Genomic DNA, 26,347 nt, shown 5'->3' on the forward strand with positions numbered 1-26,347 from the left:
AATGTATTTACTCTATAGTACTATTTTATGTATGTTTTATCATTTTACACTCATTAGTAAGCCTTTGAATTAGTTATTTCCATTGTGAAGATAACAATATTGAGGGTTAATTAGGTTAAACAATTGGCCTAAGATCACAAAGAAAGTGGAAAAACCTGATTTTGAACCCATATCCGACTGACTCCAAAGCCTGAACATGCTTTCCATTATACCACACTGCCTATCTCTGGTCAGTGATTCAGGAGAATCAGGTACTATTATTTACAGTTATGCCACTAACTAGAGTTCAGTGACCTTGATTAACTCACTCTATCTTTTTAGGACTCAGCTCTTCATGTATAAGTTGATGGAATTTGAACTAGTGAAAGTTCACAAACAAATCAACCATGTTGCTTCATGAAAATGGGTATCTGAGGCAGCCTTAAGAATGAGTTTTGGGGCCTCTTCTGTGTGACAGCAGATGACTCAGAAAAACAAAAGTAGGGTAGCATAGTGTAGAGAAAAGAGTACAGGACCAGGAACAAGAAGACCTGGGTTCTAACCCAACCTCTGCTATTTATTAGTTGTGAGTCTCAGTTTCTTCATCTATAAAATGGAGATAAATTTTGTACACTGGCTATGTCTCAGTGTGTTGATTGGTTCAAATGAGATATGTATGAAAATATTCTCAAGGACAAAATCAAGTAATACATTAGTACAGCCATTTCTCCATTTGCCTTAATTGTCATAACATGAATCATGAATTAGATCTTGTAAGTTAATTAAAATGTGATTTGTAATCTGCTGGCTATGGTAGCAACTGGGAATTAGGTCTGGCAAAGCCTATCGGCTCTGCACTTTTGCTTACCCTAACAATGGGAATAAAACATAATAAATATATGTACAGGTTCTGCACCTGTGAAAGAGCTGATGATGTCAGAAAAACAAAAGACCATTATCCTAGAGCAGGGAGCCATTGCTCTATAACTTTGTTAGGATGGAAATTTTCTATATCTGTGCTGTCTGGTACAGTAGCCCCTAGACATATGTGGCTACTGAGGACTTGAAATGTGGCTAGTACAATTGAGGAACTGAATTTTACATTTTATTTCATTTTAATTAATTTGAATTTATGTAGACATATGCAGGTAGTAGCTACCATACAGAATAGTGCAGTTCTAGAGCAAAAGCAAGGTATGGATTTGTTCAACAATGTTATGGTTTTATAGCTATACTTTTAAGGCCAACAAGTAAATTTACTGTTTTTTTTTGCAATTTGGAAACTCTGTCCCCTAATGCTTTCACCCCTGCCTCCAAATCAAACAACATTTTTTATAGCATTATTTTTGATAATGGGAGGTTTCTCTGGAACCCAGTAATCACTGTGTAGCAACACAGATGATGCCAATAAAATATGAAGGCTACAGAAGCAAAAAATTATGTTTTGTCATAGATGTGTTTGTTTACCTGAAACGATATAATGTTTTGCTTGTCTTTAAAATTAAAAAACTAGGGACTGAAAAGTACTAGGCCCTGTGAGCAGTCACTAACCCACCTAATGGCTGTGGCAGCCTCCTACCTTGCATTTTCTGCTCTTCGGCTTATGCACTGGTGCAAGTAGAGATACTCCTGAGGTGCACTGGTGGACAAGGCGGGCTGCATGTGGTTTGACACAGGGGGTTCAAACGTGAACAGAGTTGGCTGGCTGGAGTGTGATGGGGCTGAGGACTTGCGCTCTCGGAGAAGGTGTTGGCTAGAGCTGCTGAGCTCAGCTGGAGAAGAGCGGGGGCCATGACCAGCTGAGGAAACGTTTCTCAGGGTGTCTGTAAAAAGGAGAAATAGCTCTGTGAATGAAAAAAGAAGGAAATGTATCCTTATCCCAAAGTGAGTTGTCAGAGGAAGAAAAAATAGTAAGAGCAGAGGCAATAATCCAGCAGTAGCATTCTCTCCCTCTCACAAACCTGCCCCTTGCTGCCCTCCTGGCCATCTTGGTTGAAGAAGAGATCCTCTGTACCTCTGTACTGCTTCTGGGGTAGCCTGGAGGTGACTTCCTATCACAATTTGGGCTATATCTGCCCCACTTCCAGGAAGTACGGCTACCTGTGGTCTAGGAGTGTGACCCTGACCCTCAGGCAAGGTCTGCCTCTAGAGCAATGTGTACTACCACCTTCCCACTCTTTGGTGGCTCCTGCTGTCGTCAAAGGATGAAATCATGTCTTTTGCAGCAACATGGATGCAGCTGGACATCATTACCCCAAGTGAATTAATGCAGAAACAGAAAAGCAAATACCCTAATGTTCTTGCTTGTAAGTTGAAGCTAAACACAGGGTGCACATGGACATAAAATGCAAACACTAGACACCGGGGATTACGTTAACAGGGAGGGAGAGGGGGGACAAGGATTGAAAAACTACCTATGGGGTACAATGCTCACTATTTGGGTGATAGGATGAACAGAAGGCCAAACCTCAGCATTAGACAATATACCCATATAACACACTTGCATATGTACCCTGGCGTCTGAAAAACAAGCCGAAATTAAAAAAAAAAAAAAGAAATTTAAACATCTAATTAACAAGAAAAAAAAAAAAGCTAAGGCTGGCTTTGTTAAATGAGGCTTTGCTTACTGAAGACTCATTAATTGAGGCTCTGGACTGTGCCTTACTGCATTAATGATAAAAGCACAAATGCATTTGGAGCTGTCAATACTGGACCCCAGCTGCTCCTGCCTGGCCTCCTGAGACCTCCAAGGACAGTTACATTCCCCACTGCCCACCACTCCCTCTCTATTCGTCTTTTTCCCTCTTATCTTAAACTCTCCTCTGTTGTGTTAGAAAGTGAGGTATTAAGGAAGGATAATAACTTATAGTGCTACACCCCAAGCCAAGGGCATTATTCATTCGGCTGGCTCTCTAAGCTTAGTCCAAATTCCTTAGCATAACATAACAAGGCTTTTGACAGTCTGACCTACTTCCCGCTTTTCTCCACCCATAAACAAGGCATATGGAAGCATCATCAATCCCTGAACACACCAGCCTCTTTTATGATTCTTTGTTTTGGCCTCTGCTGTTCCTTCCGCTTGGATTTCACCTCTACTCTACTGGCAAATTCATATGTAGACTTTTTATCCTACGCGGATATCATATTCTCTCCGAAACCTTCCTGGAGTTGGATCTTCTTCTGTGTGCCAACAGCACTTGGCCCATGCTCCCATTATATCCACGGTCACTATGCTTCCTTGTCTAACCCATGGCTTTGAGAACAGTGACTGTGATGTTGTTACCATTATAGTCCCAGCATTTACCTAATAAAGGCAAGGTACATAGCAGGTTCTTAGTTCATGTCTGCAGACCAAACAAACACAACACGTTCATTCAGCATTAAAAAATTCCACTAGTGAAACTTCTTGTTCAAGAGAAATAAAAGTTTAAAGATGTAATTTTAGGCAGCATGATAGTTGGTGGGTTAACATTTTGGTGATGGTGATGGTGATTTTCTAGGGTTATTCAACTCATGTCAGAGGGGACACAGTTCACCTTCTACTCCCTGTCATCTGACCTACCTCAGGCTATACCCTTCTCATGGCCCTAGGCAGGATCACCAGCTCATTAATGCTCTACAGTATTAATTACTCTCCAGGCATTTCTGGTGCTGGGCAGGACACCTTCTGCCAGTGTACAACAGAAAAAGCTGATGGGCCTCTGGGGAAAAACTGTTCCACTGACAGCTGTACTGACCTCCAAAATGAACTCCCATTACAGGTCTTGTAGTAAACTGGACATTTGTTAACAGAATCGATGGCTCCTTACTCCATTATATTTGCAAGATGAACTCTCTAATAGTGGAGGAGAGAGGTTTTACAATATGGGACAGAGTAGCCACAGGGCCATGGAAAGAATACAAGCTACTGCCTAAGAAAACACAGGGAACCTGCAAAAACCAAGCCTCTGGTGAGATTCTGTATTCTCTGTTGTTTCGTTGGACTCCTCTTCCTTCACCTGCCCCTTCAGTGGAGGCATTCCTTAGGGCTCCACTGTAGAGCTTCCTATAGCCTCTCTCTCTCCCGCTGGAGACTCTCCAGGGGTAATCCTGTCCACTGCCACAGCTTCAGTTACCACCTATGTGCTGACAACTCCCAAATCTTCATCTCTATCTTAGTTCTCTCTCCGGTACTCCCTGCTGTATATCCCTTCACCTGCTGAGCACCTCCATTCAGACGTCCCACAAGTGGGCCAAACTCAACAATTTAAATTGACCTCTTCATCATTCATGTTCCCTGTCTCAGTGAGGTCCCTCATCACCAGCCAATCAGTTCTCCAAGCCAGAAGTCCAGGCATTATCTATGACTCTTCCATTTCTCAGCAAGCATGTCATGTCATTATGTCACTGTCCCACTTAAAAACTCTTCTGTTATACCTCAGAAGACTTACAAATATCTTTCTTTTTTTCCTTTTTCTTCTTTTCTTTTTTTTTTTTGAGATGGAGTCTCACTCTGTCATCCAGATTGGAATGCAGTGGTGCGATCTTGGCTCACCACAACCTCTGCTTCCTGGGTTCAAGTGATACGCCGGCCTCAGCCTCCCGAGTAGCTGCGACTACAGGCATGTGCCACGACGCCCAGCTAATTTTTGTATTTTTAGTAGAGATGAGGTTTCACCATGTTGGCCAGGATGGTCTCGATCTCCACCGCCTCGGCCTCCTAAAGTGCTGGGATTACAAGCGTGAGCCACCACACCCAGCCAAAGCTCTCTCTTTTTTAGAGACATGGTCTCACTCTGTTGCTCAGGCTGGAGTGCCATGGTACAATCATAGCTCACTATAACCTCGAACTCCTGGGCTCAAGCAATCTTCCCGCCTTAGCCTCCCAAATAGCCAGGACTACAGGCATGTGCCACCATGCCAGGCCAATTAAAAAAATTTTTTTGTAGAGACAGGGTCTCACTATGTTGCCCAAACTAGTCTTGAACTTCTGGCCTTAACCAATCCTCCCGCCTCGGCCTTCCAGAGGACTAGGATTACAGGTATAAAGCCCTGCACTCAGCCTCTTTTTTTAAAGCCACTTTCCTGTTTCTTTCTTCAACCTTCTTTCTTACCGGTGCTTCCCTGTGTTTCAAATAAAATTACAGGAAAATATCAACCTTTCTCTCATCACTTTGTACATCAGGCTGTAAACACAGTGATGGCAGAGATTCTGAAATGGTTTTATTCTCATCATTAAGCCCAGTGTGTGATACAATTCAATAAATACGTGTTGATCAAAGAAAGTACAGAACATAAGAAATCCTTATTCCTCAGTAACATTCACTGACTCCTCACTGCCTTCAGAATAAAGTTGAGTTTCCTCAGTATTACAAGAAAGGCCATTGACACAACCTACTTATTCTGCCTTGTCATCAAATGCATCCTTCATGCCCCCTATGTTGAATGCTTTGGCTGTGAGTATAAATAAAAGAGGAGTGACCCATCCTCACCTCTGCAGCCCCTGCCTTGAGCTCAGCCTGTGGAGCCATATCTGTGACTCCGTCTGTTCAGCTGCATACTTGGGGAAGTCACTTCACCTCTGAGAGTCTCAGTCTCCTTATTTACAAACCAACACAGGGCAGCTATAAGGATGAAAAGAATGAAATACACACAAGGTCTAGAAAATCTTGAATGTCATAGGTACATGGAACACCTTCTAGTCACTTATGTACCCCCAGGGCCTAGAACAGCCCCAGCCATGGTATGTATTCAATACGTATTTGTTGACTGATCATACTGAAAAAATAAAAGAATTTTTCCTGGCACAAAAATCCAAATATGCATGTCTCTTGTGGTCAAAATCAGAGAGGTTTTAAAGGTTTGTTAATAATATGAAGTAGGGATTAGGATGAATTGCGCCTTCATCCAACAGAAACTTGGATTTCTATTCCAGCACAAAGCCATGTCAACGAAACCAGCCAGCTCCATCTAATGATCGACAGCTTGGCCGGGTGCAATAGCTCATGCTTATAATCCCAACGCTTCGGGAGGCTGAGACAGGAAGGTTGCTTGAGGTTAGGAGTTTGAGACCAGCTTGGGAAACCTAGTGAGAGCCGTCTCTATCAAAAATTAAAAAATTAACTGGGCATGGTGGTCTGTGCCTGTAGGCCTAGCTACTCAGGAGGCTGAGGTGGGAAGACTGCTTGAACCCAAGAGATTGAGGCTGCAGTGGGCTATGATCGCGCCACTGCATTTCAGCCAAGATGACAGAGTGACACCTTGTCTCAAAAGAAAAAAAAGTATGTAGCTGTAGAAAAATTCTTTCAAAGCTGTTTTGGCACTAAAACTTGCCAAAATCCCACTTCTGCTTGCAACTTTAAAAAGATCTCTGCCTAAATTTATGTGATTATTTCTTAGTGTTTATACTAGGTTGACTAGTGTCCTTCCAAAAGTCATGTCTACCTGGTATTTCAGAATGTGATCTTACTTGAAAATAGCATCTCTGTAGACATAGTTAAGGGGAGGTCATACTGGATTAGGGTGGGCCCTCATCCAATGAGCTGGTATCCTTCTAAAAGAGACACAGAGACAGAGAAACACACAGGTAGAATACCATGTGATGTATGGGTCAAGGTAGAGATTGAAATGATGCATCTACAAGCCAAGGAATGCCAAGGACTGCTGGCAGCCACCAGGAACTAACGGAAAGGTAGAAACAGACTCTCCTTAGAGCACCCAGAAGGAACCAATACCACCAATGCCTTAATTTTGGATATCTAGCCTCTAGAACTGTGCGAAAGTACATTTTTGTTGTTTTAGTCTACCCAGCTTGTGGTAATTTGTCATGGCGGTCCTAGGAAACCAATATATACCATAAAACCTAAAACTTCAAACAAGGTTTTCTTGCTTATCTCAGGAAAAATAATTACAAAGCTAAATTCAGAGACAACTTTTCTGGAATAAGATTTTCCCATTTTGGACCCTGAAGGCCAAGTACCCCTGCTACTTCTTCCTCCATGGTTCCAACCCCCAATTCTGATGAGCTGCCCATGTCCCAACAGATGAGGTTCCAGGGAGGTGCTACCTCACTTTCCTCATCAATTGGAGGCAAGAGCTTCAGCAAACTTGGGTTTAGTGCTGTTTTGTTTCGCTCACTGAAAGCTGCTCCCTTCAGATGGCTTGCTGTTGGTAAGTGGAGTACATTCTACGTGTCCATTCTGGACAAGGCTGATTCCTAGGCCTGGTACTGCTATGACGCATGGCTCCATCACCCCTCAGGGTCATTTCCTATAATTACAGTTTTCAAATATACTTTCAAACATTTCACATAACAAAAGCAACATGGTGTGCTACATGTAACAGAAAAAAATGTATTAGGCTAATAGTGTAGAGACTTGGCTCTGTTCCTAGATCTGCCTAAAGGCAGATCTGCTTGCTATTTGACCTGGAGCAAATCACTTAGCCTCAGTTGCTTCATCTGTAAAAAGGGACTGTTACTATCTAGGATTACTTGCCCTGCTGTTTATCATAGAGGGTTGTTGAAAGGATTGAATTAAAACACACACACCAAAAACTTGTACATGAATGTCCATATCAGTATTATTCATGAGAGCCAAAAAATGGAAACAACCAAAATGTTCTGACGAATGGATAAACAAAATGTGATATATCCACATAATGGAATATTATTTAGCCATAGAAATAAAAAATGCTGATATAGGTTATCTTGATGAACCTTCAAAATATTACGCTAAGTGAAAGAAGCCAATCATAAAAGACCACAGATCTAGAGTTTTGTAAGAAGGTGGGAGGAGTGTTTGTATGCTGGGCAGGCTTCCTAGCGGTGATTGTGGAAAGGAAGGGGAGTGATTCTAGAAATGATTTCATTTATGTGAAATATCTAGAAGAGGCAAATCCGCAGGGATGGGAAATAGGTTAGTGGTTACCTGAGGGCAGGCATGGGGGAGTGAGAATAGATCTAAGTGGGTTGAAATTTTACCTTGAGTGAGTGAACCTCATGCACAGGACAGAAGTCAGGAGACCAGGAATCCAGTTCCAGCTCTGCCATAAACTAGCTGTGAGATCATGTGTGGTCACTGAACTTTAATTCATAACTATCAAGTATTGGAGGATAATCCCTAGCCTACCTATCTGTCTCACTGGGTTGTTTTAGGAGGTGAATGAGAAAAGGGTTTGGAAGCAAATCCATGCACATGCATAAGGTGTTAATAGGATTTGTTTTTATTGCCTGGGTACCCCTTGAGAGAAGAAAAGAGTGGTGAAAATAAAGGAAGATATTAAACAATGTGTGGCTGGGGTGTTTCTGGTACTTCTTGCTGTGTAACTGACCTTCCTAATGACCCAAGACACAAGAAGAAAATGGAGGTTTCTAGACTCCTGGCCTGAGCTTCTATCTCCAAGTCTAGACTAAAGATAATGCCCACAAATGCCTGAGTCAATCTATTTTCTTTTAAACAGTTTTTTTTTTTTTTTTTTTTCCTTCTTCCTGGCTTCTTTTTAGGGCCCTACAGAATCACTCCCCTTCCTTTCCACAATCACCCCTGGGAAGCCTGCCCAGCATACAAACACTCCTCCCACCTTCTTGCAAAACTCTAGAACAGGAAAGCTCTGAAAGATTTCAGCCGAGGAGCCCAGCCCAGGCCAGCCCAGCCATCGACTGGCTAGTGATAACATGAGCAGGAAAGGGGTGGTTGGCGGGAGTTTCTGGAAAAGATGACTGGCCAAATAATGACTAGTTCCCTTATCTCAATGCCCTTTTCATCTTTATCCCTTCTCCTCAAAAAATTTATCCCCACCCTCAAGCCTCAGTGGATCTCAGAACCCATAAAGTGGTAGACCAAAATCCGTGTTGGAGCTGGATTCAAAGTCTGGCTCTGCCAACTCCTAGCTCTGTAGCCTTGGATAAGTTAATAAGCCTTTTTAATTCTCACTTGTTCAATAGGGGTAAGTACTCTGTAGGACTGCTGTGAGGAATAGAGATCATTTTAAATAAAGCAGTTAGCATAGTACTTAGCCACTCTTATTGCTCCTATTCCTGGAGTACACGTGGAGCTGGCTGAGACCTTGAGATTGGCCAAAGAGGTACGAGCTGCTTTCCAAGCCATGATGGATGCTTGGAAGGTAACTGTCACTGTTTCAGTCACAATTATACTCCATATAGATGGTATATGGGGAATTAATGAGAACCAAAAGGACAACAGTGACTATGGTAATCACAGCTGCCATTTACTAAGCACCTACTGTGTGCCTCTAGTCTACCCTGTGAGGTACATATTATTACCTCTATTTTTTTTTTTTGGATGAAGAAAAAGAGGCTCAGAGACGTCAATAGCAAACTCTGGGGTCACACAGCCAGAAAGTGGCATAGCCTAGATCTGAATCAGATCTCACAGTCTCCAAAGCCAATTCTTTTCACCTGTGTAGAGGAAGAACTCCCACAAGAGCCCTATGAGGTGAATAGTACTAGGGAAAGAAAGTGAAATATGAGGATGGGGGTCCAGGCCTAGCTCTCCTGCCTACTGGTTGAGTGAATCTGGGCATACCATTTCATCTTCCCAAGCCTCGCTGTCTCTATTTACAACAGGAAGAGGTTGGATTAGATCAGGGATACACATCAAAGTTATCTCTGGGAAATGTAAATGCAGAGAGCTGGTCACACCTCTGACCTCACGAGTCATATTTACAGAGATTTAGATTAGGATCCACTGGTTTGGTTTTAACAATCTCTGGTTCTTAATTCTGGGGCAGAGACAGAAGTGTTAGGGTGTACTTTAAAAAGGGCAAAGCAGGCTTTGAGTGACAAATGAAAGAGCAAATACTTCCAAAAACCTTTCTTTGGATCATCAAAATTGCAAATTGATAAGCATCCATGTTCTCACTGGCCCTTCACATAATCTATGGCTCCAAAGGAACAAGGTGTAACAAAAATAACCCTGATGTGGACTTCCCAAACACAGGTTCTGAAACTATTTTATTTTTTTTCCCTCAATGAGAAACATGTACTTGAAGGTTTTCTTTAAAAGCCTGTTAGAGTTAAATATATAATTTTTTTTAATTTTTAATTTTTTTTTTTGAGACAAGGTCTCGCTCTGTTGTCCAGGTTGTAGTGGAGTGGCACAATTATGGCTCACTGCAGCCTCGACCTCCTGGGCTTAGGTAATTCTCCCACTTTGGCCTCCCAAAGTGCTGGAACTATAGGCGTGCACCACCGTGTCTGGCCTGAATGTATAAACTTTAAATAGCACATACAATATATGAATCAATGTTATAATTCCATATACAGGGTACCCTTTTTGATTTTCATAAGTTTATGATGTTTTCATTGGCATTTTTTCTTTTTAAACTTTTAGGTTCAGAGGTACATGTGTAGGTTTGTTATGAAGGTAAACTTGTGTCGTGGGGGTTTGATGTACAGATTTAATCACCCAGGTACTAAGCCTAGTACCCAATAGTTATTTTTTCTGCTCCTCTCCCTCCTCCTACCCTCTACCCTCTGGGAGGCCCCTGTGCCTGTTGTTCCCTGACTTGTGTCCATGTGTTCTCATCATTTAGCTCCCACTTATAAGTGAGAACATGTGATATTTGGTCTAAAACTATCTTATTACAGGGTCTTGAGCAAAACTTTTAATCTCTTTGTACCTCATTTCCCACACTGTCAAATGCAAAAGAGAACACCTACTCAACAGGGTTCTTTTGAGGATTTGATGATATGAAATATAGGTAAATAATTATTAAACACTCAATAAATGGCTGTTGGCCTGACACTTGTCCCATTATTTATTACTAGAAGTGGAATGGTGGTAAAATTCTAAAAGTTCTAATGCAGAGAGGATGACCAAAGAATTTGGAAAACAGTATTTGATAGGATTCTAAGGATTGTGTGGTCCCTGTAGAAAGCTCATTGAAAAACAAGGAAGAAATGAAGAATCCTAAAAACAGTCTTGCTGAGGGCAAGACTAGATCCAAAGCTCCAGGTCACTTTTAATCATAAGCCTGAAATTATTTAAGAAGGATTAAGTCTCAAAGTCCTTTGGCATATATCATAATTTATGCCAGAGGAAATTCAAAAATTCAAGGCCAAACATAAAATGGCTCCACTTTACACAGTAACTCACATAATATAGCAATTGGAAGGATCCCCAGAGTCCAGTCTCTAATTTATCACCCTCCTCCCACCTCTCAAATCTTTCATCTACAGTTTGAGAAACTGTGGCCCAGAGAAATAAGACTTGTCCAAGGCTACACAGAAGGTCAGAAGTTGACTCTGGAATCAGAATTCAGATCTTAGTCCAAGAGCCCTTCCCCTGAACTACAAGATACATCGCTATGAATGAAGATGTACTCTCTGTAATGTGGGCCTGGGGGCAGGAGCAATCAAGCTGTGAGATCTGATCACCAGGACACTGGCTGACCAGACCTGTTATTTGTTTTGAGTTTATAATATCACTCATTATTTGCAAGGTAAGTAAACATTTGTGGATCAAAGTACTAAACACTAGTATAAATAGATCCCCACGTTCAGAAATATAAGTTTCCTAATGTTTATAAAAACTATAAAGCGGAGGAAGAAAAAAGAAGAGATAGAGACAGGCAGTAACATGAGATCCCATGAGACCTTTCTGGGCCTATGATTCCCCATCCCCCTGCCAAGGGAAGACTCTGAGAAAGAACACCATCTCTGCTAGGGAGAGCCAAGTCAGAACATCCTGACCTTGATGCATACGATCTCACAGTATATATTAGCAGAAATTGATTCTGTGAAAGACAAAGAGGAAAGACAGCAAGTGACTGTAGCTTAGTGGCACAGCACAGTCCCTGGTCACACGTCCTTTTACAACCTTCTTTGGCTCAAGGCATCTCATTTTAGAGATGGAAATGCCTTGCCTCCCAAAAGGCCTCTAGTTAGAATTAATCATGCCTTCTAAATCTTTTTTTTTTTTTTTGGAGATGGAGCCTTGCTCTTGTCTCCTAGGCTGGACTGCAATGGCATGATCTTGGCTCACTGAAACCTCTGCCTTCTGGGTTCAAGCAATTTCCTGCCTCAGCTTCCCTAGTAGCTGGGATTACAGGCACCTGCCACCACACCGGCTAATTTTTGTATTTTTAGTAGAGACGGGGTTTCACCATGTTGGCCAGGCTAGTCTTGAACTTCTGACCTCAGGCGAACTGTCCGCCTCAGCCTCCCAAAGTGCTGGGATTACAGGTATGAGCCACCACGCCCAGTCTATGCTTTCTAAATCTTTTGTAGTATGTAATTTTGCCATTTATTCTAATTGGGAATTCACAAATCTGTCATATAAAGTGAGACTATAAACTGTTAGAAGCCAGGATCCAGACCATCTCTTTTTCTCTGATGCTGTTTAGCACAATGTCCTATGCCTAGAAAATGGTGCAATTAGAATAAGGAGGTCCCAGCCCTTTGGGAGGCAAAGGCAGGAGGATCACTTGAGCTCAGGTGTTCAAGACCAGCTTGGGCAACATGGGAAGACCCTGTTTGTCTCTCTCTCTCTCTCTCTCTCTCTCTCTATATATATATATATATATGTGTGTGTGTGTGTGTGTGTGTATATACATACATATAAATTAGCTGGGCACTGTGGCAGATGCCTGCAGTCCCAGATTGGGGGGTTGGGGAGCTGAGGTGGGAAGATCACTTCAGCCCAGGAGATCGAGGTTGTAGTGAGCTGTGACCACACCACTGCACTCCAGCCTGGGCGACAGAGTGAGACCCTGTCTCAACAAAAACAAAACCAGAACCAGAACAAGCAGGTCTTCAATCAACACACTAGAGCAGCAAGTTCTGTTGGAATCCTTCCTCCCTGGGTTAGAAGAATGAATGACCAAATAGAATCCAAATGTAAACAGTTCTTTAGGGTACAAGAAATTGTCATCACTTAATGAGGTTTTCTGGGTTGTGTGTATTTCTGTTTGGGGACAGCAAGTCTATATTTAGCCATGCACTGTCCTGTTCATTTGAGAGAGGTCAGGTTACAAGCTTTGTTTACATCTATCGTACCCCTCAGTTGTGGCAGACCCTTCTCCTGTTCCTTCGCGTGGGGCTTGGGTTGGTTAGTTGGTCCCCTCAAGGATTCATTCATATTTGAAATGAAGCACTCTTGTCATTTACTTAGGGTCAGGAGCAGGTACTGGAGGCACTACTGAGCTGCAGGCCAGTGCCAAAGGGTGGCCTATGCTCTACGAACTTATATGTAGTCAGGAAGAACAAATTTATATTCCGAGGAGCACTTCAGCCTTCCCCCAAGGAACTTTGGGAACCCATTAGTTTTCTCACAGGAATCAATCCATCGAATGGGTACCTTAAGTTCATGTTACTGATGCATTAGACCCTTGTAACCTTTCCACAGAAATATCCAAAATACATCACTGTATTTTGAAGCTAACCAACTTTATAAGAGATAAGCATTCCCCTCCTTTCACGGTGACTCTGAGACAACTGGCAATTGGTGGAAAATAGAAGCATCAGACATATCAGTTGTGGATGCTTATCAAGAATCGTGATCAGCAGCAATAATCACAAGATTGCACCTTAAACTGACCTAGTGTGGATGGCTAGGCTGGGATTCAAAGAGCTCCAGCTTTGCCGAGGGAATTATGAGATCTACAGAATTCTCTGAAGGGGAACTTCAGCTTCAGGAGAGGCAGTGTGCTACTGAGAAAGGAACATGCACGTCAGAGTCCGAATCTCAGCTTACTAGTTGTGAAACCTAGGGATGGTCCAAGAGTTCTAATTTGTAAAATGTATGAAACAGCTACCTGTAGAACTGTTCTAGGGAATAGGAAATGTCATAGTCCCTGCACATAGATGTTCCACAACTGGTAGGTGGTCCTCAGCACTGCACTGTGGGAGGTAACCTGGTGAGGGAAAAGATCTTGAACTCTGTGTTCCCAGACCTTCAGGGTTTGACCAGAGGCAGGGTCTGTCACAGAGGGTGCAAAAATGGGGTCAGCTGCCTTTCGTATGGTGAGTAGAGGACTTCAGGTACAGAGCCTCGCAGGACCCAGCTTGTAGCTGGCAGCTCTTTCTCAACCCCTGCCTCCAGTCCTGGGGGTCCTAATAATCTCCTGGTTTCACATCTGTAGTTTCCCTACTCATCTTCCGGACTTGTGTCTTGTTGCCTCGCCATCTCTAGGTTTTAAAAATTGGGGTCCAAAGGGAGAGTTTCTTTTTAACGCCATTTGGAAGGCCAAAATACTAAGACTATATGTACTGAGTGGGCCTGCATACTGAGTACATTATTTGAGCAGGCCTGCCAAGGCATATTATTACACTAGAACAGGGGTCAGCAAACTACAGCCCATACATCACATCTGGTCTGTTTCTGTGGTTTTACTGGAACACAGCTACACCTACTCATTTACATAATTGTTTATGGCTGCAAATATACTACAACAGCAAAGCTGAGTAGTTGCTACAAAGTACAGATGGCAGTCTGAAGTATTTACTATCTGGCTGTTTACAAAGAAAGTTTGCTGGCCCCTAGACTAAAAGTTCTCACTCTGGTTTGCATAAACATGTCCTCCTTCAAAATATTACCATCTAATTTAAGTTCATCACTAAGGAGATAGATTTAAGCTAAAACTGAAACCAATGAATCCCAAATGTATGCTTTGAAATAACCAAGAGAAGAAATGACAAGATAAGTTAGTTTGAAGAGCCCATTAGTATTATTGTAAGAAATCATATTCCTTTTTATTATAGCATACCTTAGGCACAAACAATGTCCTAGTTGTTGGTCAGCATAAAGAATGTAAAGATTCAAGAGTCTGGCCGGGCACGGTAGCTCACGCCTGTAATCCCAACACTTTGGGAGGCCAAGGCGGGCAGATCACGAGGTCAGGAGATAAAGACAATCCTGGTGAAATCCCGTCTCTACTAAAAATACCAAAAATTAGCCTGGTGTGGTGGCACATGCCTGTAGTCCCAGCTACTCAGGCGGCTGAGGCAGGAGAATTGCTTGAACCCGGGAGGCAGAAGTTGCAGTGAGCCGAGATCGCGCCACTGCACTCCCACTTGGGTGACAGAGCAAGACTCTTTCTCAAAAAAAAAAAAAAGAAAAAAAAAGAAAAAAAAATCAAGAGTCTAATATGGTAAACTTGTACTAACAAGCTTAAATCACCAGCTTGTTCTTTCTGATTCTTAACCATTTATTCTTTTTCCATATCACAGAAGCACAGGTCTGGAAATAACTCAAGGGATCATTTAGCTTAATATTAACACTTTACTGACAGAAAACCTACAGTCCAGAAAGATCAAGTGATTTTCTTACCAGTGACTGAGTGCCCAGTCACCTGGAAAAGGATGTCAGTCTCCTGTCAACGTTTTTTTTTTTTTTTTTTAGTAAAACATCTCATTGGGGGAGCAATAAATATAAGTTCGGGGTATATTTTTCTACTGTAAGGAAAATGAGAAAAGCTTTTATTTACCAATCTAACATAGTTCCATAAAGTTCTCTAAAAAGTCCAACATTATGACTGAAAAAGGTCTGAATTATTATTGACATGCTATTTTGATAAATAGTACTGTTTTCATATATTATATAGTACTTTCTAATTTCCTTTTATGTCAATACAAACAAGCCTGCTGGGATTATGACAGAGATTGGACTGAATCTATTGATTAATTTGGGGAGAACTGACATAAACAATACTGAGTCTTCTCCATAACACGATCGCTTTCCATATTCTGGGTCTTCTTTAATTTATCCCAGTAATGTTTTGCTGTTTTATGTATAGAGATCTAGGATGGTTTTTGTTAAATTGATTCCTAAGTATTTTATTTTTTGATGTCATTGTGAAAGGAATTAAAATTTTTTTTTTTTTTTTTTTGAGACAGAGTCTTACTCTTTTTGCCCAGGCTGGAGTGCAGTGGCACGATTGCAGCTCACTGCAGCCTCTGCCTCCCAGGTTCAAGTGATTTTCCTGCCACAGCCTCCTGAGTAGCTGGGACTATAGGCACATGCCACCATGCCCACCTAATTTTTGTATTTTTTTTTAGTAGAGTTGGGGTTTCGCCATGTTTGCCAGGCAGGTCTCCAACTCCTGACCCTCAGATGGTTTATCTCCCTTGGCCTTCCAAAGTGGTGGGATTATAGGCATGAGCCACTGCGTCCGGACAAGACACCTTTGTTTTTGAGTACCACAATGACAAGTGTAATGCCCTTCAAATCAGGAAATTCAGCAAGATCTATTATTTGATAAACATTTTAATCACACATAGCAAAAAGGTTTTTTGAGTTTGGGCAAAACAGAGATAGGGGTTATTTAGGATATTTTAGTTTTAAGGACATAAAAGTAACATGATGGAAGTCTCCAAAGGGCTGTTGTGAAGATCATAGAGAAGGCAGCAGCAAGTTATTAGTCACAGATTCAACAGACATTTAATATGTACTTATTGTATACCAAACACTATGCTATATGCTTTAAGTGGATTCTTAATCTTCATAATAATCTTGTGAAGAATGTCTTGTTTCTATTTTACTGAAGCAGAAGTTGAAGCTCAGAAAAGTAAATTAACTTACCCAAGACCACGTTAAGACTAAAGTCATTAATGTTGTGGGTTCATATTCATGTGATTCTAAGACCCTATGTACTAAACTGGTCTTCTATACCATATATATACACACATATATGTGTGTGTGTGTGTATGTGTATATATATATGTATATATAAAACCACTCTATAAATCATAAAATGATTTTTATATGATCATAACCATAACCATCAACATCATTTAAAATACTAAAAGTCAGGAAACTTAAGTTTTAATTCTAGCCTGGCCAGTCAGCTGCATGATCTTGAAAAAATTAGTTTCCCTCTCTTCACCTCTAGACACTCTGTCATTTGAGCAGTTTGGAACTAACCGCCCTCTAAGGACCCTTCACGATCTCATATTCTAGAAGTTTCTCATTCTATGAAATCTATTCCCTTCTGTCTTGGCTGAGCGTTCTTGCTAATATGATTCACTAGCCATGAAGAATTTTGTTCACTGACCTCATCCATAAAAGGGCCGAGGAGGTAGCAAATAAAAGCAAACAATAAACAAATGGTAGATGTATAAAATAAACTTCAGGTCTTCAGCATGCTCTATCTTTTCAGCCTGGTTAGTATACCATCTCTTTTGAGCTCTTCTTCATTTTTTTGTTTTTCCATTGTACTTTAATACCATGTTAAAGTACATGTTATATGTTTCAGAATTATACACAATTTCAGGTATCTCAGACTTTGTCACCTAAGAGTAAGATGAGAATGTTTTTAAAGCTCTCCGTTCTCCCCAACAGTGAATTTCTTAAAATAAAAATGTCTGGAAATAAGTCAGAATTTTTCAAAAGAATTTTTTGTAACTATTTACAAAGTTATAACCAAACACTAACTAAAACATTCAGCCAGGCATGGTGGCTCATGCCTGTAATCTCAGCATTTTGGGAGGCTGCAGCAGGTGGATAACCTAAGGTCAGGGGTTTGAGACCAGCTTGACCAACATGGTGAAACCCCATCTCTACTAAAAATAAAAAAAATTTGCCAGGTGTGGTGGCTCATGCTTGTAATCCCAGCTAATTGAGAGGCTGAGGTGGGAGGATCACTTGAACCTGAGAGGTGGAGGCTGCAGTGAGCCGAGATCACACCACTGCACTCCAGCCTGGGTTAACAGAGCAAGACTCCGTCTCAAAAAAAAAAAAAAAAAAAAAAAAATCATGTGGATATTTACTGGGCAGCTACTCTGTGGCTACTAATGCGGTGATCTAAAGAGGAATAAGATGCATCCTTACTCTTATCTCCCATGCATCTCCTCCCCCAACCCCAAACTGTGCTCCAGCCTCAATAAACTGTCTCCAGTTCTCTAGACCTTGGGGCACTTAAAATAGCAGCCCAGGGACAAAAGAAGACAAACTTGAATTTACTGAGAAAATCCCGTATTGACCAGGATTACCCTGAGTTGATTAAAACTTACATTTCTATCACTGGCCAGATGGGGGCTTGATGTTGAAACTAAATTCAGAATTAAAAAATTATGTACTTTCGGCCGGGCGCGGTGGCTCACGCCTGTAATCCCAGCACTTTGGGAGGCCGAGGCGGGCGGATCACAAGGTCAGGAGATCGAGATCACGGTGAAACCCCGTCTCTACTAAAAATACAAAAAATTAGCCGGGCGCGGTGGCGGGCGCCTGTAGTCCCAGCTACTCAGGAGGCTGAGGCAGGAGAATGGCGTAAACCCAGGAGGCGGAGCTTGCAGTGAGCCGAGATCGCGCCACTGCACTCCAGCCTGGGCGACAGAGCGAGACTCCGTCTCAAAAAAAAAACAAAACAAAAAAAACAAAAAACAAACAAACAAACAAAAAAAATTATGTACTTTCACACTTGAGATTAACCCCAAATTTTTTATCTGGTAGTTATATCTTGGCACGGAGTCAGGCATGGTTCAGTTAAAAGCAGGTAAATCTTGCTGAAAACTGAGAAGCCCAGAACCTCTTAGAAGTAGACATAGAGAAGGCAGAGAGAGCCACTAAGAAGAGTTCCAAGGCTGGTTTGGCCGAGAGAACAAAAACTGGAGAACATAACAAGGCTCAGGAGTCCACTGAAAGCAGGTCCACATCTTATGCTCTTCTCTAACCCTTGTCCCTAGAACAGGAACCGGCAAAAGCAGGTTCTCAGTGGTAAGGGCACTGAAGAAACAGAAACTAAGGCATCACTAGAAACGTGGGCAGTAGAATCCAAGAGGAGGAGGAAGCATGTTCTGGGAAAAGAGAAGCAGATTTTCTTCAGAAATACAAGCAGAGACCCCACATGCAACCCAGAAGCCTTCCAGTCAGCAGGCAGGCTCCAGCCACTGGACTGAGGTGTGGTAAGACTCTGGTCTATGAGAGGGGGTTACATAAAAGCAGGACAGGGTCCACTCCTGGGTGGAATCTGAGACTACAGGCAGGTTATCAGGGCAAAGATTGGGACACTGGAAAATTAGCCAAGATCCCAGGGCTAACCCTAGCTAGCACACAAGAGCAGGGCTAAGGAAAAAAGATTCCACAGCACTGGCTTTATGCTGGGATGCAGGAGGCCTGGACTTAATGGTAGAGTTCAGAGGCCCCTGGCAATGAGTACAGAAGCAGAAGTTGGCAACCAGGTAGTCCTGACACACATATCACCTCTAGATCACTATTTCCCAGACTCTTCCATTTTGTGGACAGGTGAAAACATTACCTCTTTATGCACTTGTGCACTTTTAGAAATGGACACATGGGGCTGCCAATTTTTAATAATGTCAAATATGGAAAACTATCATTTACTATGACTGTCACTTCACACACACGAGAATACTTTAACATACATGCACAAAGAGAATCTCTGAATAAAGGGAAGTCTTAAAATCTGATTACATTTAGTTTTATGAAAATTGATTATATCTTCCTTGTGTTTTTCATATTTTTGTGGACTAATGAAAATTTCTGCAGCTCAGCCCTGTAGGTCCCCATTTTGAAAAATCTGCTGCAGACCAGTATCTTCACATTGTGCACCAGCCTTCCCAGGCAACCGGTGGAGAGAAAGAGGGGTGGGCAGTTGAGTCCAGCTTGCATCACTTGACCCTCTCCTCTGCTATATTTAAAGTGGCTCCCTCTCAATTGTTTCATAAATTATTCTGTTTCATGTGAGATTTGGTTAAAAAGCAATGCTTTAAAAAAGGTTTGGAGGCCGGGCGCGGTGGCTCAAGCCTGTAATCCCAGCACTTTGGGAGGCCGAGACGGGCGGATCATGAGGTCAGGAGATCGAGACCATCCTGGCTAACACGGTGAAACCCCGTCTCTACTAAAAATACAAGAAAATTAGCCGGGCGAGGTGGCGGGCGCCTGTAGTCCCAGCTACTCGGGAGGCTGAGGCAGGAGAATGGCGTGAACCCGGGGGAGCGGAGCTTGCAGTGAGCCGAGATCGCGCCACTGCACTCCAGCCTGGGGCACAGAGCAAGACTCCGCGTCAAAAAAAAAAAAAAAAAAAAAAAGGTTTGGAAATCACTCCAGTTTACTGTTGAAGAAACTGAGATAAATCATAACAAAGCTGAAATTTAAAACTAGGACTCTGATTCCCAGCACAGATCCTAGAGAGAGAGGACCGTATCTACTGATTTTGTAGAGTTCAGAATCCTATGTAGAGCTACACGTAAATAGATGTTTAATCGTAATCGAGATCTTCAGAGGTCCAAGGTGACCTTACCACTAAATACAAAGTTCTAATCTACTTCTAGCCCAATATGAGAGTTAGCCTGGGCTTTGGAATCCAGTCAGGGACCAATTCAACAATCATTTACTAGGGATAATCAGAAGCACTCCAAGAACCAAAAAAGTAGAGGGGATCTTATGAGATGTTTGGGAGCCATTCAAAGCTTCTGGCACAGTGGAGTTGGGAAGAGATGTTCTCTGGGTTTTGGCAGGTAACACTAGACTGTCTATGCTGGCTGGATGGGGTGGTGAGGGGGTGTGTCTGGTATTAAAAAAAAAAAAAGGCAGAAATAAGGATGAAGACAGAATGAAGAGAACAGGGTCAGGTTTCTCCCTGTCTCCTTTTCCTCCTCCAGAGGATTTAGACTTCCCTGAAGTTGGTCAAGGTTGGAGTTTGTTCTAGGATAACACAGAAATATTTGTGAGGATTTTATGGAGCTCATGTCTGAACTCATGGCCTGTTCTGTGGATGACTAGAACCAGCTGTAAACAAAAAATGACAAGCAAGAGATCGAGGAGGAAGGCCCGATATTTCAGGGTTATTTAAAATAACCTTATTTCTTTCCCTTTCTCTCTCTCTCTCTCTCTTTCTTTCTTTCGAATGAGGATTTCAGATCTGGCTGGAAACTGGTCTGGATATTTATTTTCCTCATTGTCTCAGTGGAAAAAAAGGGTGGGTGATTCAGACAGCAGCCTCCGCCTCTGGGCTGGAGCCTGGGTCAGTCTCCACTCTGTTCTTTCTTCCTTAAGAGAGGAGTCTCAGCCTGGGGAGAAGATGCGTATTACCGCCCACATTTGCTTTTGGCTTCCAACAAGGGTTCCCCAGAGGAGTTGGTCTGATTTCAGTTAATAAAACAAAACCCAAAAGGTCGGGGAGGGAATGAGGGAGGAAAAGGCACTCCCAGGGATGAGAGGACGGAAAGCGGGAGGTCTCTGATCAAGGTTTCTCCTGGGCACTCTCTCTCTCTTTTCATGGTGGGGGAAGGACCAAGGTCATCAGAATGAATCTGAATGGACTACTTGGCTCTACCACACTTCTCCCTGCTGTAAGAAATCCAGCTGGAATAAGAGGTCCTGACTTTTAAGGCACCAGTCATTCTCTCTGGAAAGAGCTGTTTGAAGACCCCAGTAACATTCCTCCACTGGATGCTGAAGACTTCCCCAAAAGCATTCCCATGGGTATCGTTTGACCCCAGGTGGGACCCAGGACTTAAAATAATTCTAGTGTTGACTTACCTGGGAAACTTAAGGATTACTAGAAGTTTAAATATTTACAAAATATTTAAAGGGGGCAGTCTCACTAAAATTTTAGTAGAGAAAAGGTGGGGAAGAGACACAGAAGAGTTGGTCAGAACTTTGGGAATTCTTTATTCCTTAAGATTAGACATGTGACTACTGTGAAATTCCTGCCAAGGAGTTTGAGAAGGTAAAAAACTAAAATAGTAGAGAAGATACAGTGGAGGCTCTGGCCTTATTTCAAAATCTCCAAGAGTTACAAAATGGGCTCTGGTGAGCTAAATTGCATGAGCTGTAACTCACAATAGTTTGTAGGTTCCTCTAAGAAGGATCATGTTATCTTGCTAGTTTAGCTATCGGAGGTTAATATCAATGTACAGACAGCATTGAGCACTTTGGGAGGCCTAGGCGGGTGGATCACAAGGTCAGGAGATCAATATCATCCTGGCCAACATGGTGAAACCCTGTCTCTACTAAAAATACAAAAATTAGCCAGGCACAGCACCGTGTGCCTGTAATCCCAGCTACTTGGGAGGCTGAGGCAGGAGAATCACTTGAACGTGGGAGGTGGAGGTTGCAGTGAGCTGAGATCACCCCACTGCATTCCAGTCTGGGCAACAAAGCAAGACTCCGTCTCAAAAAAAAAAAAAAAAAAAAAAAAAAAAAAAAAAAAAAAGAATAGTCAGTTCTCACTGATTTATAAACCTCTTGCTCCTCTTCCTTCTTGCTGGCCGTTTTGTGACTTAGAAGCAGCCATGGTAAACAGCTCTGTGACAATGGGTTGGTAAAAGTGAGGAGTCAGAGGACACAGCCATAGACGGGAGTCAAAAGCCTTGGATTCGGGGCCCTGCCACTCTGCTTTCTGGCATCATCACTTAGTGTCTTTAAGTCTTAGTTTCCTTGCTCGTGCGATAGGAATGATATTATCAGCCCCTACCTATCTCACTTTGTTTCCTCATGCTTAAATGAGACTGCATAAGTGTTGTGTAACTATAAAGTTCTGTAAAAACACCGAATATTTAAATTATATTCTGTTCATCTTGTCCTACAGACACAAAAATCATCACTACTACTGCTACGACTACTACAAGCAAAAAATGAAGTGAGCAGCTGCTGTTCACAATGTGTACCTGTACGTTCTCCAAGCTTTACCTATGCAACTTCCCAACAACGCTGTGAGGAGCATCATCTCCAATTTACAGATGATAAAACCTCCAAGAGGGAAAATTATTTATTCAACATCAATAAGGTAAATAAGTAGCAAGGTTGAGACTCAAGTGCAACTAGCTGTCTTTTGGCATCCCTGTGATAGTGGCTGTGCAGGCCCTAGAATAGCTACTGAATACATGGAGGAGGGAGGGGATAAAAGGAAAACAGAAGTCCTCAGCTTTGAGGATTCAAAAGGGGTGATGGCTTTCCTAACAGGGAATGACTCCTGAGCACATGAATAATTCATCGAAGCTCTCTACTGAGAGACGGCTTTTTGTGTGTGGCACATCTGGTCAGGGATAGCTGCCCACGACTGAGCCACAAATGTGAGGACTTGGATCTGCTTGCTTGTAAACACGGCTCAGAGCAGCTCTCTGCTTCCTTACTCTGAGGACTGACAGCTATTTTGATTCCAAAAGGCAGGTGAGGTTTTTTCGTTGGTGCACACACACACACAAAATAAGCAAAAATAAATCCCACATATATGATACAGAATCTTGATATGTGTTCCTGCAACTGCTTTTCCTTCTAGCACATCATTCCTGGTTTCCTTTTGAAACGAGTTCTCTATCAAGAGAGTGTTTCCTCCAACCTTATGTCGTTTTTAAACTCACTTTCACTCCTGGTCTGGTCTTGAGCCTGCAGGTTTTATCCTAGACATTTTTGGTTGGAATATGTGAAGACTGGAAGGTGGCAGTAGAAATAAGAATCTGGAGGTGGCAAGAAGGATGAAAAAACAGTCTCCATCTGCCACAAACCTCTTCTAGCTGAAAGTAAACACATTAAGTTTTTATATGAGTCCTATCACAACTCTTTAAAAAAAAAAAAGTAGTTGGGCACAGTGGTTCATACTTGTAATCCCAGCACTTTGGGAGGCCAAGGCAGGTGGATCACTTGAGCCCAGGAGTTCAAGACAAGCCTGGGTGATATGGTTTGGCTGTGTCCCCACCCAAATCTCATCTTGAATTCCCATGTGTTGTGGGAAGGATCCAGTGGGAGGTAATTGAATCATGGAGGCAGGTCTTTCCTGTGCTTTTCTCATGATAGTGAATAAGTCTCTTGATATCTGATGGTTTTAAAAAGAGGAGTTCCCCTGCACAAGCTCTCTCTCTTGGCCTGCTGCCATCCATGTAAGACATGATTTGCTCCTTCTTGCCTTCTGCCATCATTGTGAGGCCTCCCCAGCCACATGGAATTCTAAGTCCATTAAGTCTGTTTTTTTTTTTTTTTTTTTTTGGAAATTGCCCAGTCTTGGGTATAATCAGCAGTGTGAAAATGGACTATTACAGAAAATTGGTACCAGTACAGTGGGACGCTGCTGAAAAGGTACCCGAAAATATGGAAGTGACTGGAACTGGGTAATAGGTAGGGGTTGGAACAGATTGGGGGGCTCAGAAGAAGACAGGAAAATGTGGGAAAGTTTGGAACTTCCTAGAGACTTGTGAATGGCTTTGACAAAAATGATCACTGCAACATAGACAATAAAGTCCAGGCTGAGGTGGTCTGAGATGGAGATGAGGAACTTGTTGGAAACTGGAGCAAAGGTGACTCTTGTTATATTTTAGCAAAGAGGCTGACAGCATTTTGCCCCTGCCCTAGAGATTTGTGGAACTCTGAACCTGAGAGAGATGATTCAGGGTATCTGGGGGAAGAAATTTCTAAGCAGCAAAGCATTTAAGAGGTGACTTGTGTGCTGTTAAAGGCATTCATTTTTATAAGGGAAGCAGAACATAAAAGTTTGGAAAATCTGCAGTCTGACAATGTAATAGAAAAGAAAATCCCATTTTCTGAGGAGAAACTTAAGCTGGCTGCAGAAATTTGCATAAGTAAGGAGGAGATGAATGTTATTCCCCAAGACAATGGGGAAAACGTCTCCAGGCCATGTCAGAGGTCTTCACGGCAGCGCTTCCCATTACAGGCCCAAAGGCCTGGGAGGAAAAAACGGTTTTGTGGGCTGGGCCCAGGGTCCCTCTGCTGTGCACAGCCTAGGGACTTGGTGCCCTGTGTCCCAGCTGCTCTAGCCATGACTAAAAGGGGCCAAGGTACAGCTTGGGCTGTTGCTTCAGAGGGTGGAAGCCCCAAGCCTTGGCAGCTTCCACACGGTGTTGAGCCTGCAGGTGCACAGAAGTCAGCAATTGAGGTTTAGGAAACTCTGCCTAGATTTCAGAGGATGTATGGAAGTCTGGATGCCCAGGCAGAAGTTTGTTGCAGGCATGGTGTCCTCATGGAAAACCTCTGCTAGGGCAGTGCAGAAGGGAAATGTGGGGTTGGAGCCCCCACACAGAGTCCCTTCTGGGGCACCATCTAGTGGAGCTGTGAGAGAAGGGCCACTATCCTCCAGACCCCAGAACGGTAGATCCACTGACAGCTTACACTGTGTGCCTGGAAAAGCTGCAGACATTCAATGCTAGCCCATGATATCAGCCCAAAGGGAGGCTATACCCTGCAAAGCTATAGGGGTGGAGCTGCCCAAGGCCGTGGGAGCCCACCTCTTGCATCAGTGTGACCTGAATGTGAAACAGGGATTCAAAGGAGATCATTTTGGAGCTTTAAGATTTGACTGCCCCACTGGATTTTGGACTTGCATGGGGCCTGTAGCCCCTTTGTTTTGGCCAATTTCTCCCATTTAGAATGGCTGTATTTACCCAATGCTTGTATCCCCATTGTACCTAGGAAATAACTAACTTGCTTTTGATTTTACAGGCTCATAAGTGGAAGGCCTTGTCTTGGATGAGTGAAGACTTTGGGGGACTGTTCGGAAGGCATCATTGGTTTTAAAATGTGAGGACATGAGATTTGAGAGGGGGCAGGGGCGGAATGACATGGTTTGGCTGTGTCCCCACCCAAATCTCATCTTGAATTCTCACATGTTGTTGGAAGGACCTGGTGGGAGGTAACTGAATCATGGGGCAGGTCTTTCCCAGGTTGTTCTCATGATATCTGATGGTTTTAAAAAGAGGAGTTCCCCTGCATGAGCTCTCTCTTGACCTGCTGTCATCCATGTAAGACATAGCTTGCTCCTCCTTACCTTCTGCCATGATTGTGAGGCCTCCCCAGCCATGTGGAACTGTAGGTCCATTAAACTTCTTCTTTTTTTTTTTTTTTGTAAATTGCCCAGTTTCAGGTATGTCTTTATCAGCAGTATGAAAATGGACTAATACACTGGGCAATATAGTGAGACCCTGGTCTCTACAAAAATTAAGAAATTTAGCTGGGTGTGATGGTGCACAACTGTAGTCCCAGTTACTTGGAGGCTGAGGCAGGAGGATCACTTGAGCCTGGGAGGTCATGATTGTGCCACTGCACTCCAGCCTGGGCACAGACAGACAGACAAATGAGAGAGACAGACAGACAGACAGACAGACGAAGGGACAGATGAACAGATGGAAGGAAGGAAAGAAAGGAAAAGAGGGAGTATCTGCTTGAAAGAGGCTCCGCATATGATGAAGCCCCTACAGGAGCAAACCAGGGGCAGGAACACTGGCTTGAACAACTCCAGGGGATACCCCTACACAGAAAACAATGTGAACAGTCCTTTGGGAAATGTGCAACTTGAGGTTCTGCCAGTGGGTTCTAGGTCTGTCTGGATGCATCCATGGAGAAGCAGAAGCATGGGGTGAGAACAGAAAGTATGTTATCCCTATTTTACAAAAGGAAGCTGAGACTTTATTGAGTGACCTGCTCATGTAATCACAGAGTAGTGATTTGAACTCAGACAC

At 42.7% G+C, this 26,347-nt stretch overlaps 3 protein-coding genes across 3 annotated transcripts in view; all 3 read right to left on the reverse strand.

The window, feature by feature from the left end:
• CLNS1A (chloride nucleotide-sensitive channel 1A) overlaps positions 1-26,347 on the reverse strand; it is an 820,929-nt gene that overhangs the window by 643,749 nt on the left and 150,833 nt on the right. The gene's annotated exons all lie outside the window — the stretch shown is intronic.
• The window catches only part of KCTD21 (potassium channel tetramerization domain containing 21), a 540,409-nt gene that overhangs the window by 75,443 nt on the left and 438,619 nt on the right, over positions 1-26,347 (reverse strand). The window lies entirely within an intron of this gene.
• Positions 1-26,347, reverse strand: part of GAB2 (GRB2 associated binding protein 2) — a 210,826-nt gene that overhangs the window by 33,345 nt on the left and 151,134 nt on the right. Inside the window, exon 3 of the mRNA XM_050757470.1 lies at positions 1,559-1,802. Within this exon, the coding sequence (XP_050613427.1) occupies positions 1,559-1,802 (244 nt within the window). The remainder of the gene's footprint in view (positions 1-1,558; positions 1,803-26,347) is intronic.

Source organism: Macaca thibetana, chromosome 14 (assembly GCF_024542745.1).
Source record: "Macaca thibetana thibetana isolate TM-01 chromosome 14, ASM2454274v1, whole genome shotgun sequence".
NCBI classification, from domain to species: domain Eukaryota; kingdom Metazoa; phylum Chordata; class Mammalia; order Primates; family Cercopithecidae; genus Macaca; species Macaca thibetana.